Below are 16,340 nucleotides of genomic sequence, written 5' to 3'. Positions count from 1 at the left end.
CCCAAGATTAGTTCTCGAACATCTGCAACCAAAAACTGCCATGGGAATTTCTTGTGTAGACTGAGGTGCATGATGTATGTGGCAGTTGTGAAGAGGTTGATATGAATATTATTTTGTGGTGTGTAGTTGAGCAGCTAGCATTGTAGGCTCCATTGGTGGGTTCTCTCTGGGAATGGTGCTCACTTCCGAGCTGATATTGATCAGGAGGTATTGATTCATTGAGTATTTTAACATGTACAGTCTACTGCTTTCAGTCAGAGATGATGCAGAACTAGTCTGGCTCACATCTACAATCTGTCGGCATCTTTATTGTGCACTGTGATTGAGATTGCATCTAGTATTTGAATGGTGGCAGTGTGTGGAGCAGTTGCTTGCCCAACTACTGAAGCAAACAAGAAACCAACATAGCCGAGGTCATGTCATTGCACCTTTGTCAGGAATGTTATTATTTGCCATGGGTGTGGTTGTCGCAGTTGGTCAGAACCTTCCTGGCAAGTGCTAATGATGTCAATCTGATGAGCGCATGGAATTTGTTGAATCATGTCAGCTGATAACGGCTGCAGGCAGCGTCATGCTTCAGGAATGCACTGGCAGCTGTCATTGTTGCCTGGTATGTTTGTGTAGAATAGAAAAATGTCTGTCAGCCTGAAATAATTTGTGTTCCATCATTTTGTTTTAATGTGAGAATGTTGCCACCTGTATCTGTGGCAGCAGTTTTACGAGCTGTGGTGTCTAAAGTGCAGTGTCTGTTATGAGATGAGGTGATTGAAGTACAGAGATGCCTTTTGTTGTTGATATGCTGACCAGCAGTGTATGAGATCTCTGGGAACATGCACAGCATGGATGTCAAACAGAGAATCTTCTCATGTGGTCCTGTCATCTATGCCCCACATGAGGTTGCAAATGGATTCAGCTGGGTTGAGCCCAATGCGGTCGGGCCAGTAAAATCGAACAATGTGCTGCTGCCTGAAGTAGTCTTTGGAACATTGTCTTGTTGTTGGGAGAAAAGATCGCACTCATCACCAAAATCAGTGAGACGCTCAGGAGTTATTACACATTGTTTATACCTATGTGCAGTGTTGTAGTCAACTGTACAACATGGTAGAATGTCACTTTCATTTTTCACACATAATGCAGACTGATACGGATGGTGGAAAAATCACTGCAGGCCTCACTGTATTGTTCAAGTTGTTTGTAAAGGTGGTGATTGTGGGATGTTTCCATTGTCGAAGGGAAAACAAGCCAATGATGTTATACTAATTGTGTTGAAGTAGCTACACTGTTCATTGTTGGGTCACCACTGTGGGAATGCTTGCAGATAAATGCAGAGAGCATATAAATGCTTTTAACATGCACTTTATTGGTAGCATGGACATACATAGAAACACGTCTACACTCAGCAATTGTTTGAGGCAAACTGAAATCGTCAAAGATTTTCTCGCTGTCAAAGTGTCTTGTTTCCTCACATTTGCATTATTTATGGTGAGATTCCCACAAATATCTGTACATATATGAAATGCTTTTTATCATTTGTCTAACATAACCTTTCTACTTGGATAGCTGGAGCACTGGCGTTCATTGACACAGAAATACATCACAATTGAGGGATGGGAAACATTATTATAAGTGGAAGTCTATACTAGCATATTGTTGTTGTGGTCTTCAGTCCAGAGACTGGTTTGATGCAGCTCTCCATGCTACTCTATCATGTGCAAGCTTCTTCATCTCCCAATACCTACTGCAACCTACATCCTTCTGAATCTGTTTAGTGTTTTCATCTCTTGGTCTCCCTCTACTAGCATAATGGAAACATATTATTCTACATGGGAAATGACAACTGTTGCTTCCATTTGCCAGACCATAATAGAGGATCATGTCTGCCATTTAATATGTGGAATGATAGGTATCCATTATGCTGGTATGTACGAAGAAGAAATTTCATTGTAAAAGCATTTCAGGAACTTAATACACAAACTTGTTCCATTAGATCTAATGTATGCAGTCCACTTAACCAGAACTGGGAATGAGGTTTACCATAACAATACTAACAGGTATATACTGCAAGCTGCTGCATCTTTGGACAATAACAGAGGAATGTGTTCTCATTTGTTTTCTGCATTCTGTAATTCATTCATAATAGCAAAGGGCTTGCAGTAGAAGATAGATTTGTTTATCACAGTGTAATAACTTCAAGTTCAACAAATATATTTCAAGGAAGCCACAATACATGAAAGTCACAGATCAAGTAAACAGAGTAAGACGTGTGTTCACTTTAACAAATCATAACTGAGTCAGAGTCTAGTGGCCGCTGGCCGGCTGGCCGCTTAGGTGGCGCTGCTTCTGCTGCTGCTGCATGGCAACACATGGCGTAACTGCGCGGCGACACTTGAGAATACAGGAGACGTGGGGGTCGAATCTGCTGGGGCCCTGTGCACCAATCTGCCTGTTGCGGCAAGTCCGGTTGTTATAAGAGGAGACGTGTGCGTTGTGTCTGCATCCGTAGGAGGAGGAGGCAAGTAGAGTTGCTCTGACAGATGATGGTCATATGGTTCCTGCATGGGCACGTCTCCTGATGGCGTCAGTTCTTGTGCTGGCACTGATATGATGATGAGAGGACTGCATTGTGAGTAATGAGAGATTCCAGTATCCCGAGCGTTAGGTAGAACCGAAAGTGGTGTAGCGGCATCCAGAACGGGCGTTACCGGCACACGAGGCCAAAGCTGGTCCGAATGATGCACTGCAACACCTGTGCCCGTCTGGATTTCATACAGGCGTTGGCCACGGTGTTGTAAGATGCAGCCAGGACTCCATTTTGACCACCTGCCATATCCCCATACCCATACAAGGTCGTCGGCGGTGAACTGGCCAAGCGAAGGTACCCCCGGCTGTGAGGTGGAAGGCTGCAGAAGATGAAGTAGTGTGCGGGGCTGTCGGCCATGTAAGAGCTCAGCTGGGCTGTGGTCAGCCATGGGGGTGAAACGGTAAGAAGCCAGAAATTGGAGAAGCGCATCATCAGCAGAAGAAGTCAGGAGTTTCCTCATCTGAGCCTTAAATGTATGGACCAGTCGTTCAGCCTCACCGTTTGACTGTGGATGGAACAGAGGGGCCGTGACATGCATAATGTCGTGACGGGCACAAAAATCTGCAAAATCGGAAGAGGCAAATTGCAGACCACTATCAGTAACAAGAGTAGAGGGAAGTCCTTCCAAAGAGGAAATACGAGCTAGAGCATTGGTGGTTGCCACGGTGGTAGGTGACGTGCAAAGGACAATGTAAGGAAAGTTAGAGTAGGCATCAATAACGAGAAGCCAATAAGTACCTAAAAAAGGTCCCGCGAAGTCAGCATGAATACGCTCCCAGGGCTTCTCAGGCGAAGGTCACGGTGACAGAGATGACTTCGGGGCGGCGGCCTGTGACGCACAAGGGCCGCAGGCAGCGACCATGTGTACGATTTCAGAGTCAATGCCGAGCCAGTACACATGACAGTGCGCCAGAGATTTTGAGCGAGACACACCCCAGTGCCCCTGGTGAAGGAGGCGCAAGACCGAAGCATGCAAAGACGCAGGTACCACAACAGGAGGATAACACCATCCCTAGCCATGAGGCAGTAACACAAAGCGTAGTAGTTCCGCAACAGATCAGAAGTCTTAGCGGACGGACGATCTGGTCAACTCTTCTGAATACAGCGTAAAACCTGGGAGAGGGTAGGGTCAGAACCTGTAGCAGCCGCCAGCCGGTCCCCGGTGATGGGGGACCCATCCACAACCCGCTGCTCAGCAACATCCAAGTGGAAACACAAAAGTTTGTCCCTATTGAATGCCAGACCAGGAACCATTGGGGAGGCGAGACAGTGCATCTGCATTCGCATGTTGAGCTGTCAGCCGGAAATGAATCTCATAATTGAAACAAGACAAGTAAAGAGCCCAATGCTGGAGGCGGTGTGCAGCCTTGTTGGGAAGTGAGGTTGATGGATGAAACAAGGAAACAAGTGGTTTGTGATCTGTAACAAGATGAAATTTGGATACATAGAGAAAAACACCAAACTTATGAAGAGCATAAATAATGGCCAAAGCTTCTTTCTCAATTTGAGAATACTTTTGTTGGGCATTTTGGAGGCATAAGCAATGGGTTGTTCAGAACTGTCAGAAAAACGGTGCGCAAGGACTGCACCGACCCCCTATTGAGAGACATCCATGGCAAGAACAAGATGTTGGCTAGGTCGATAAGTAGCCAGACACGGGGCCTGTTTCAGCATAGTCTTCAATTTCTGGAAAGCCGCATCGCATGACGCGGACCAGTGAAAAGGCACGTTTTTATGCAACAGGCGATGCAACGGCTGAGCCACCGAAGCAGCAGATGGGAAAAACTTGTAATGGTATGCTATTTTCCCCAAGAAGGCCTGCAGTTCTGTAACAGATGTAGGGCGAGGAAGGGCATCGATCACAGCGACAGTGTGCTGAAGCAGACGAGTACCATCCCGAGAGAGTTGAGACCCCAAGTACGTGATAGATGCCTGAAAAAATTTTTATTTCAAAGGGTTGTTTTCAATTTGTGAACCACACAGTTATGAAATTTTGAACTTTTAAATTAAGTTACCAATCTTTATACCACTTTGAAATGTTATCAAGTTTATGCTGCTTTTTTTCCAAGCAGTACCTCATTATTGATAAGTGTGTCATCTGCAATAAGTTTGAGGTTACTATTAACATTATCTGCAACACCATTAATATACAGTATGAACAGCAAGGATCCCAATACATTTCCCTGGCGTGCACCTGAGGTTACTTCATCTATCAATGACTCTCCATCCAAGATAACACACAGCGTCCTTCCTACCAAGAAATCCTCACTCGAGTAACAAATTTATCTCGATACTACATATGATCACACGTGGGTCACTCCAAAAGAAATGCACACTATTTTTGTAAAAATACAGTTTTCATTCTGCATGTGTGAAAGTTTTACAGTGTGTAGATACATCCTGCCTGCTTGTTTTCAAACTTAGTTCAACCTGTTCCTGTGAGTGGCGCCATCACAGCATGTCTTCAAGATGGCTGCTACACTTGATGTTCATCAGAAGCAGTGTGCTGTCATAGAATTCCTGTACTGTGAAAACGAGACAGTGGGAAACATCCACAAGAGGTTGAAAAAGGTGTGTGGAGATGCTGCTGTCGATTGCAGTACAGTTAGTCGGTGGGCAAGCAGGTTACACGATGAAAGCGGGCACGGCAATATTGAGGATTGTCCTCGCAGCGGCAGGCCTCATACAGCACACACTCCAGACAATGTGCAGAGAGTTAACAAATTGGTGACTGCTGACAGATGCATCACAATGAACGAATTGTCATGCTACTTCGGGATAGGGGGAGGAAGTGTTTTCAGAATGCTGAAAGTGTTGGCGTTAAAAAAGGTTTGTGCCAGGTGGGTTTTCAGAATGTTGACAGTGGCTCACAAACAAGAAAAACGGTATGCAGTGAACTTTTGGAACAGTACGAGGATGGTGGAGATGAATTTCTTGGAAGAATTGTGACAAGTGATGAAACATGGCTCCATCATTTTTCACCAGAGACAAAGAGGCAATCAGTGGAGTGGCATTATGCAAATTCACCAAAGAAAAAAAATTCAAAACCACACCTTCTGCTGGAAAAGTTATAGATACAGTGTTTTTCGATTCTGAAGGACTCTTGTTTGTGGACATCATGCCAAGTGGAACCACCATAAATTCTGATGCATATGTGACGACACTGAAGAGACTTCAAGCTCGACTGAGTCGTGTTCGACCACATTGGCAAAAGCAGGAGGTTTTGCTGTTGCACAACAATGCACAGCCACATGTCAGTCAAAAAACCCATGGAAGCAATCACAGAACTCTGATGGACAACACTGAAACAACCGCCTTACAGTCCTGACCTGGCTCCATGTGACTATCATCTCTTTGGGAAACTGAAAGACTCTCTTCGTGGAACAAGGTTTGAAGATGATGACTCCCTTGTGCACGCTGCCAAACAGTGGCTCCAACAGGTTGGTCCAGAATTTTACCGTGCGAGTACACAGGCGCTGGTTCCAAGATGGTGTAAGGCAGTTGAGAGGGATGGAAATTATGTGGAGAAATGAAATTATTGTTCCTAAAGGATTTATCTACACACTGTAATACTTCCAAACATGTAGAATAAAAGATGTATTTAAAAAAATAGTGTGCATTTCTTTTGGAGTGACCCTCGTAGTTTCAATAATAAGCTAGTGTGTGGTATTGAGGCAAATGCTTCGGAAGTCAAGAAATGCAGCATCTACCCGACTGCCTTGATTCACTGCTTTCCGGTTGTCGAGTAAGAAAAATGTGAGTTTGTTTTCACACAAACATTGTTTTTGGAAGACATGCTGGTTGGAATGAAGGGGGTCATCCTATTCTCTTCTGTGCCCTGCTTTTATTTTACCTAGAGTTCTGCCTCTGCTGCATTTGGAGCAGGTTCAGTGCTGGGTTCCGTACTTGGTTAACTTGAAATCTGCTGTACCTCTTGATTAGCTACTTCTGTAGCTGGATTTTGGTGGCCTCCTTTCATACACAGCCCTAAAAGAGGGATGTATTTTTCAAAATTTTTAGGTCTTCATACCTCATTTTATGCTTTGTCTCTAGGCAATGTTCAACGTTTTCTGATACAATTTATTTGAAACATGGCTTTGAGGTGGATTAGTTCTGGCTCCTCCAACTTTAGACATCCATCGGCAGAAGTAACTTGATGATCCTATGGTACACTTGAAAATTTGTTCTGCAGTAACCAGTACATCCGGCTGCATGCCCGAGGGAGTTCACTCACTTCCATCATCCACAATGTTTTGCAGGTGCCACATTCAAATTATATTTTGCTTGTTTCACCATGTCAAATGAAATATTGTGGCTATAACTTGGGTAACAATTGTGCAGTCTTTTGTTAACGTAGGTTTTGTTACCATGATGCTTTATAACATTTCTCAATTCTTTCATTGCAGCGTATTATAGATAACACTATGGGATCCAAGAACAATTTGGTGACTGTCAAGAAATCAGATTTTGAAGTCTTTCAAGCTTTGGCAATGGACAGTGAAAGTGTTGGTCACCATCAACAAAGTAAGTCTATTGTATAAGAAAAATTAGTAAAATTATTATATATAATGGGTAAATATTATGCCAGAGGAAGCATTAGATTGTATTCCTAAAGGGGAGGTGAATGTACGTATCAAAATTTTAGAGAGATGTTAATGTTTTGAGAGAGAGAGAGAGAGAGAGAGAGAGAGAGAGAGAGAGAGAGAGATTCTTAACTAGAGCCATTTTGATTATACAAAGAATTTGAATGAATCATTGCTTTCAGAAATTCTCACGGTTCTTGGTAGTAGCAGCTGGTGGTGGCTGCAGCAAAGAGAATGGGCTGCCACTGGGATTTAATCAGTAGTGAAACATACATGTGCTCATCACTTGTGAAGTGATTTTTCAGCCTGGGTCTTTATATGTCTGCAATCTTAGAAGCGGGTTCTGCACAAAAGTTGGTTAAATGTCATCCTTTTTATTGACCAAATTCTCATTTGGTGAGATGTCAATGACTTCGTTTAGGACACAATTGGAAAGGAACAAGAATGTCTCAATATTGAAACATGATCAGTTGTTGCATGGCATTATATGACAGAGCAGTTCATTTATTTTTTTATTACTTAATTGTTAACTTTTACTGCAAACTCCATTTTCTTAACAGCCTATAAACAGTGACATACATTTTCTTAATAGCCTACAAAAAGCAAATTACATTTTCTTAACAGCCTTTAAACACAAATTGCTTACATTTACTATAATCAAACAACACAATTAAAAAAAAATTGAAATCTGTTTCTGATCTTGGATTCATTCTGCATGCATTCAGTTTGATTTATTTTGCCCTTACATCATAATATTCTTTATTTCTGAAGTGTTGCTTGGTTAAAGGATGAAAACTCTCTCTTAGTGTTCCTCATAATGTTCCCTTTATGGAGACTTTCCACTTTCATTCATTCATTCATTCATTTATGAATTCCATAGATCTCATCAAGAAGAAGAACCTTCAGGGATGTGGAACATGCCAAGATATACTTTAACATGAGACAAAGACATCATGGAAACTTTATCTGTGTACTGGTTTCACAGTAAATTATAACTATATCCTTTAATGCTACTCATGCTTATGTCACCTACATTTAATTGAGTAAATTAGTAAGAAAGCTTTTACTTTAAAAATGGTTTCCGCCCTCCCCAACCTCAGTTTTATTATGTAGCTGCTGTTTATCCGCTGTTAAGAGCTTAAGAGCTTAACATTTGATTACAGTGCTTTTTGAAGATAATACTTTACATCTATAGATGCTGTGTACTATGTATAGTACATTGTTATTTGCAGTACAGTTTTATCACAAACACTGATAATTAGGCCACCGACAAACTGTGGCCAAAAAACAAGTGGACCTCTCTGTTGCTGAACACGCTGCCAGACATGATATCCCTCATCTCAATGACTGCTTCGCAGCCTGTGCCATATGGATCCTTCACACCAACACCAGCTTTTCTGAATTGCGCAGGTGGGAACTTTCCCTGCAATATATCCTACGTTCCCATAACCCTCCTGGCCTCAGCCTTCGTTAGTCACTGTCCTCACCCATCCAGCCTCCTCCCTGTTCCCATTCCAGCACTACACAGCTGTCATTTCACCGCCACACCCAGTCTTTTAATTTCTTTTTATTTCTTTTATTTCTCTCCTTTCCGCTACTTACCCCCTCCCCCCTCCACAACTTCTCTCCTGCCCTCCGTCTGAACTGCAACACTTCACTGTCCGCCACTCCCACCATACTATCCCTCCCTCTCCCCACCACAGCCTCCTCCTTAACACACACACACACACACACACACACACACACACACACACACACACACAGAGGAAGAATATTGTATCTTGCAGAAGCCTTCCAGTGATCTTGGTATTGTGACACTAATTTTCCAGTGTATTTATTCCTTAATGGTTTTTTCCACTGACAAGAAAAGTCCGTTTCCACTGAAATGTGAAATGTGATGTTCGTAGTCATAATAAGACATGAAACTAATTTTCATGTAGTCTCTGCCTCCTTGTCTAGGGTTCAGAGTGGAGTTACATCCTCGGGCACAAAATTGCTCAACAAGCTACCATCTGAAATAAAGCAAGAAATTGTGAATTCCAAATCAGTTGAAATGAAAGTTCAAAACATACCTCATGAGCCAATCAATCTGTAAATTATATGAATATCTGGACTGAAGAATTGAAAAGTTCTATTTGCTAAATGGAAAGTAACAATGTTCATTGTAAAGCATCATGAGAAGTAGTTATGTACTCTAAGCATTATTCAGTAAAATAGCTGTTTTCCTTGAAAAATAGCAATCTACTTCAGTAAACATAAAGCTACCAATAGGAAATAATCATCTGTTTAGTATAACTGAAGAAGCAGCAGTTTTTTTTTTTTTTTTTTGCAAAGTGGCAGCTTTCGTTCTGAATAACTTGATTAATTTTGCTGGCATAAACATGAAGCAGAGTAGTGTTATTTTATTGTTAATACGGAATACAAACAAAGTTTCTGTTATGTGTTTGTGTCATGTTAATGTGTATTTTGACTCAATCCATTTCTGAAGAGTCTCATGGGACATACAGAACACAATGAATGAGCAAATGAATTTGAATGAATGAATCAACAGTGTGTGTGTGTGTGTGTGTGTGTGTGTGTGTGTGTGTGTGGGGGGGGGGGGGGGTGTTTGGTTTCTTCTTTCTGGCAGTGGTAGATGATTATTTTGTAAGTATTACAGCTCTTTAATATCCACAGACTGCCTCATATTCTAGGGCTAAAGTTAATTCTTTTCTTTCATCCCCTTTTTTATTTTTTGCTCTAGGTGAGTACTCACAGGAAATTCCAGCCAACAAGCCATGGGAAAAAGTATCAGGGCCACCAATATTGCCTCCGCACTTGCTTCAGGTGATACTGAATAAGGACACACCACTCTCGGTAAGTCAGTTTAATTTTGAATATTGTCAGATAGATTTTATGTTAGCAAGACTTTTTCTGTATTATACAGCCAATCCATGTTGTATTCTCATTACATAACAATGGTACAAGAAATTTTAAGTTTTCACAAAAAGGCTTACTTACTGAACTGGAATACTACTCCCAGCACCGCGATAGAAAAATCTACAGAAGAACACAACACTCCTAGTTTTTGGAGCAATAGAGATAGAGAAGTTGATTGGAGAACTTTGGGGTGGTGGTCATGTCACTAAAATCCAGTCCTAAGAGGAACCCATCTGTTATGAGAAGGAAGAAAATCAAAGATGCTTCATGATTTTTTAACAGTTTTTCCTTTTATACAAGTTTATATTTTGAGCTTGTAAGTAAAGTGTTACTATACGTACCAATACAATGATTAAAACTTTCATGGGATGTAGAGTATAAAATTTTCTATGTTAGTTAATGTCAAGGCAATGTCTTGAGTGTTAAATAAGCAATGTTGATGTTGTTGATCAGCACTCATGATGAAAAGGAAATGCTAGTGCCTACACACAGTTTTGAGTCATTGAGTGACATGATAATTTCTGGTGTTGTTTTTGTTGTTGTAGTTGTAGCTGTAGTCTTTTGGTACTATTCTCCTTGCTGCTCCATACTGTGCAAGCCTCATCATCTTCAAATGACTACTGCAACGTACATTCATTTGAGTCTGCTTACTTATGCACCTCTACAATTTTTGTCCCTTATACTTCCCTCCAGTACTAAATTGCTGATCCTCAATGTCTCAATATGTATCTTATCAACTGTACTCTTGTTCTAGTTAAGTTGTGCCACAAACTTCTTTTCTTCCTGCTTCTGTTCAGTACCTCCTCATTAGTTATTTGATCTGTTTGATCTACCCATCTAATCTTCAGCTTTCTTCTGTAGCACCACATTTCAAAGGCTTCTATTCTCTTCATGTCAAAACTGCTTATCATTCATGTTTCTCTTTCATATGAGGCTGCACTTCCGACGAACACCTTCAGAAAAGACTTCCTTACACTTAACTATACATTCGACGTTAACAGATTTCTCTTCTTCAGAAATGATTTTCTTGCCCCATTGCCAGTCTACATATAACGTCCTATCTACATTGGTTATCACCTACCCAAATAGCAAAACTCATTTACTACTTTAAACGCCTCATTTCCAAATCTAATTTCCTCATCATCACGTGATTTAATGTGAATACATTCCATTATCCTTTTTTTCCTTTTGTTGATGTTCATCTTATATCCTCCTCGTGAGACAGTGTCCATTCCATTCAACTGCTCTTTCAAGTCCTTTGCTGTCACTGGTAGAATTAAGTCATTGGCATACCTCATAGTTTTTATTTCTTCTCCATGAACTATAATTCCTATTCCAAATTTTTCTTTGGCTTCTATCTGTAGTAGTTTTATTCTTCAGTTTGAATATTATTAAATACTTCCAGAGAATCATCTGTTATAATGCTTGCAAAGAATCCCTCATTTTTAGTGGTGGTTTTCTCATTTTTGTCCATAACTCTTGTAACATAATTCCACTGGATTCTTGCGGCCCTACTGCCATGGCTAATTTACCAATCATCAGTACCCTGCCACACAGGTTATGGCTTGACCATTTTGCTGTGGTAATTAGCCTATCACAAATTTTCCATCAGCATTGACCTGACAAAGCAGTACTTTTGCATATTTAATATGATTCGTAAACCCAGTAGGCAGCAGCCAAAGTTAGCAGCTGAAAGGACATACAACAAAAAGCTCTTTCTATATGTGCTTAACTACTTTGTGTCTCACTGTTGTCATCAGTCTGCCAAAAACACAAGCTCTCTAGCCCCTGCTGTTTGTTAGAATAGAAGACACTGAATTTCTTGGCAAGGACTTGGTGTAATATCCTGACCCCTCGTCTAAATTAGTGTGCCTAGGAAGCTGTTTTCTGGGGTCACTAAACAGTTCAAGCAAATCATATTAATAGAATTTATTACAGTAAGTTAAATTGACAATACATGACTTTGTGTATTCACAAAGGTGTGTCGCAAGCAAATAGCAACATTCAAATAATCAATGTCCTTTGGTATATACAATTTCAGTGCAAGCAAAACAATTCAGTTCATAAGTCACTGCTGTAGCATTTGTATGGTGGCTTGTTGTCCTGTCTGGCAGCAGCTGGGTGGCACCGTGCTTACTTTCTCTTTGTGTAGATGCCACTCCTGTCTTGGTGTCATCCTAGTCAGCGTACTATTGGCTGATGTTGTCTCACAGCCCTCTCTGCTCTTCTGTTCTTCATCATCGTGCCGGCACTTGTCGTTACACTGGAACACTTGGCATCATGCTGTTCATTTATTGTGCTGCGATTTCACATCTCTGGCTATCCTTCCTTCTCATACTCTGTTTCTAAAGGTGGCATCCTTTGACAATGACCTGGCTATTCTCTGTGTTTTGCTTTCCTTTCTGAGGAATATTCAAGTACTTTATATCGCCTTTCAGCTGAAGTCATTTTTAGTCTCCTTCATTTTCCAAATTTTTTGTGTAGTGGGTGGGTAACTGGGAAAGATCATTTTAAATAGTGCCTACTGCACGCGGTGTTAAGTGCACCATATCTGAGTAGACCCTTATATGTGCTTCAAAGCCAATGAAGTAGCCAATCTGATGTGGTGGAGCTGTAAAGCACCCATTCGGTTGAGTCCACTGACAACACAGGGGTCACACTGATGATGCCAGAGCTGCTAACTCCCCATGCATGCTAAGGAGTATATTCCCGTCTTCCTGGAGCATCAGGACCTTCGGCAATAACTGTCCGTCGAGCGAGGTGGTGCAGTGGTTAGCACAGTGGACTCACGTTTGGGAGGACGACGGTTCATTCCTATATCTGGCCATCCTGATTTAGGTTTTCCGTGATTTTTGCTAAATCGCTCCAGGCAAATGCCAGGATGGTTCCTTTGACAGGGCACGGCTGACTTCCTTCCCCATCCTTACCTAATCCGATGGGACCAATGACATCTCTGTTTGGTCTCTTCCTCCCAAACAACCCAACCCAATCCAATAACTGTCGTGCCAGATGGCCTTTACTGCAGCTGGATGGCACCCCTGGGGAGATGCCTTGGCTGAAGTAGGTGGCATTATATCGGACATTTCACACATGACACATACCAAATTGCACCAAAACTGATGTGTTGGCAGAAGAGCCAACACCGTATAGCCAGAGGAGGCCGAAATGTACGCTTTTAAGCTCACGCAGGCTGGCGTGAGGTCTGGAACAGTTACAGGAGTTGAGTCTAGTAAAAAAAGGAGGTAACTGGTAGAATACTTAACTTTAATCCATAATTGGAGAACATCGCTCTTGTTGATACATTATATAATCTCAATATAAACTGCCGTGTGGCAGCGCTCGGTCTGCAATCACTGACAGTGGCGACACGCGGGTCCGAAGTATACTAGCGGACTGCGGCCGATTTAATGGCTACCACCTAGCAAGTGTGGTGTCTGGTGGTGACACCACAAAAACAATGGTGGTTCTGATCTAACTGTTCGTCAGACGGGTCCAGACATCTTAATGTGGACACTTATAACTGTACTGCTTTCCCTGCCCTGACTGCACCATGGAAGAGGGGCAAGCTAGACATCTGGGAATCAAACAATTTAAGTGATTTTTGGTATGTACTAAACTGATTGGGACACTTTTAATGCGACAAAGCTGTTATTTTTTATGGAAAATATTGAAGACAAATTTGAAGAAGTTGAGTCTTTAGGAAAAATATACAATGGATTGCTATTGATTAAAGCCTCCTCTTCTGCGCAATCTGCAGCACTTCAAGCCTATGAATATGTGGGTGACATACCATGACCATTGCCCACACAGGAGTTCAGATATGGTCCAAGGACTCATCTTCCACTGACCCTACATGCCAAACAGTTGAGGAGCTATGGGCCAAGCTTGAACTGTTACTGTAAATTTTGTCTGATGTGTTGAGGAATGTCCCAAGGATAACTGAACAGATACAGGCACCATAATCGTATCCTTTGAAGGGAATGTCCTCTCAGCAAAATGTAGTCATGGTGTACAGGTGTGATGTGAAACCTTACTTCTCACTACCCATGAAGTGCTTCCAATGTTTACCCTTTGATCATATATCATCCCTTTGTATGGCAGACCAAAACAAGGCAACTGCGGACAATCAATCCACATAGGTAGCCCTTGTTGACAACCATTTTTTTTGTAGCCCTTGTTGACAACCATTCTTTTTGCATCAGTTGCGTTGAACACCATCCTCCATATTCACTGCTTCGCTCGGGCTTCAAGAAAGAAAATAAAATACAGGATGGTACTTTTATAGACCATCTGTCTTAGACTGAGGCACAAAAGAAGACATGAATGCCTACAGTCCATTGATATGATGATCAATTATGCAAAAGTCACAACCATTTCCTCAACTTTTTTCAACCCAGAGAAGCACACACTCCCTTTTTGCTGTCAGTGCGTTAGTGACTTCTTTTCGGCCACAGGTAACCCCGTGCTATATGGCAGTCCCCAAACTTTAGTGCCTGGTGGTCATTGGTGTCCAAACATTGCAAAGGGTGTAATGCCCTTTGGGGTTTTATCTGAACAATTTTTGGTGCAATGAAATTCTATCGTATATACTAGGCATGACCAAACAATGCCCATCAAGCACAATTGCTCCAGCTATGCTCCTGCCTACTGCTTCAAGTGCAGTGGTGAGTGGGGATGAGGAGTGAGGAGAAAGAGGAAAATGAAGGCTACATCCAGATGCCACTAGAGCAAAGCAGTCGATTTGTGAGATGCCACATTGTACAATGCCAAAATCCACCCGGGGGCTCAGGGCTCTTTCGTGAGATTGTACATGATGCACATGGGGGCCCAAGCTATTGCAGCCCATTCTTCATTCCCTGGCTGCATTGCCTTCACTGTGTTCCTCCCTCCCTCTCCTCACTCCTTTCCCACTGCCCCCCTCCTTTACCTCTCTTGGTGTTCTGATTTATGTTGACTTGGTTATCCACCTAGTTCCGTGTATTGCTTGCAATTTTGTTCCTCCCACCTGTTCCCTTCATCCAATCCTTCTTGCGGTTTGACCTCGACTTCTAAACTTTCTGTTTTTAGTGTGAGCCATTTGGGGAAGAATTCTGTCCCTAGTGTCTGTAGTGTGGATTCCTCCCCCCCCCCCCCCCCCAATTTCCTTCCCTGCTGTAGCCCCCTCCACTGTGCTAGGTTACCAGCATGTGTAGCCAGTCTGTGTGGTGGGGCTGTTATGTACCCATCTGGCTGAACCCTCTGACAATGCAGAGATCACACTACTGATACCCTCCCCATGTATGCGAGGTGGCCATTGCTGTGCCTGGGTGGTGTCCATGGGGAAAGCCCCTGATTGGTGGTATCGGGGCAGATGCTTGACATATGAAGCATATCAACCTGCAAATAGTGGCCATTCTCAAATGAACATCTCTCTGACTGGTAAATGTTCATTGTATGCTGCTTCATGTGACCCTGCAGCCTTCACTTCCCTGGCTACCACCTGGGAGGAGGGCCAAGGCTCTCTGTCTTGGGATGAAACTCTTTCCCCACTGCCTGGTCTGTACTAGGGTGGATGGAAACACACCCACTGTTGGAAAGCCATTGTTTCTTGTTTAGAACATTGAGAACATATTTGGCAAAGTGAAGTCTCTCAGTAAAATGTAGTCGGGCTCCCTATTGATCAAAGCTGCTTCTGCCGCCAAATCTGCATCTCTTCTTGGTTTGTAATCGTCTTGGTGATGTCCTGGTGTCTTATTACCCCTCAGCAGTCACTAAATATGTTCAGGGAGTGATTTTTCATTGGGACCTCATCCTGCAAACTGATGAACTCTGGGCTAATCTGGAGTATATGGTGTTCACTTTGTTGACATGTGCAGAAGGGTCGTAAGGACAACCGCACCAATACTAGTGCCTTTATTCTGGCTTTCGAGGGAGGTTGACTCCCAGAGGAGGTCAAGGTCATGTGTTACCTCAGTGATGTGAAGCCAAACGTGATGTCACCCAAGAGGTGCTTTTGGTGCATGCATTTTGGGCATACGTCTTCCCGCTGTACAGCAGACCCTCTGTATGGTGGCTGTGGACACTCACTCCAGGAGGACAGCCCCTGTATTCTGCCACCTATGTGTGTAAATTTTTGTGACCACCACTCTCCATGCTAGCCAGATTGCCCAAATTACAAGAGAGAAAGAAGATCCAAGAATAAAAGTCCCTGGACTGCCCATCTTATGCTGAGGCTCAGCAGAAATATGATCGATTCCATCAAGTGTCACTTTCTTCTA

The 16,340-nt window shown here is 42.5% G+C and overlaps 1 protein-coding gene and 1 long non-coding RNA gene across 3 annotated transcripts in view; both read left to right on the top strand.

Moving 5' to 3' along the window:
• The window catches only part of LOC126092551 (5'-AMP-activated protein kinase subunit beta-1), a 72,492-nt gene that overhangs the window by 37,251 nt on the left and 18,901 nt on the right, over positions 1–16,340 (top strand). For both annotated transcript variants that reach the window (XM_049908211.1, XM_049908210.1), the window contains exons 5-6: positions 6,988–7,105; positions 9,908–10,020. In XM_049908211.1, the coding sequence (XP_049764168.1) occupies positions 6,988–7,105; positions 9,908–10,020 (231 nt within the window). The remainder of the gene's footprint in view (positions 1–6,987; positions 7,106–9,907; positions 10,021–16,340) is intronic.
• The window catches only part of LOC126092553 (uncharacterized), a 63,211-nt gene that overhangs the window by 27,970 nt on the left and 18,901 nt on the right, over positions 1–16,340 (top strand). The window lies entirely within an intron of this gene.

This window comes from Schistocerca cancellata, chromosome 7 (assembly GCF_023864275.1).
Source record: "Schistocerca cancellata isolate TAMUIC-IGC-003103 chromosome 7, iqSchCanc2.1, whole genome shotgun sequence".
Taxonomy (NCBI): domain Eukaryota; kingdom Metazoa; phylum Arthropoda; class Insecta; order Orthoptera; family Acrididae; genus Schistocerca; species Schistocerca cancellata.
This window is presented reverse-complemented; position numbering and strand designations above follow the sequence as displayed.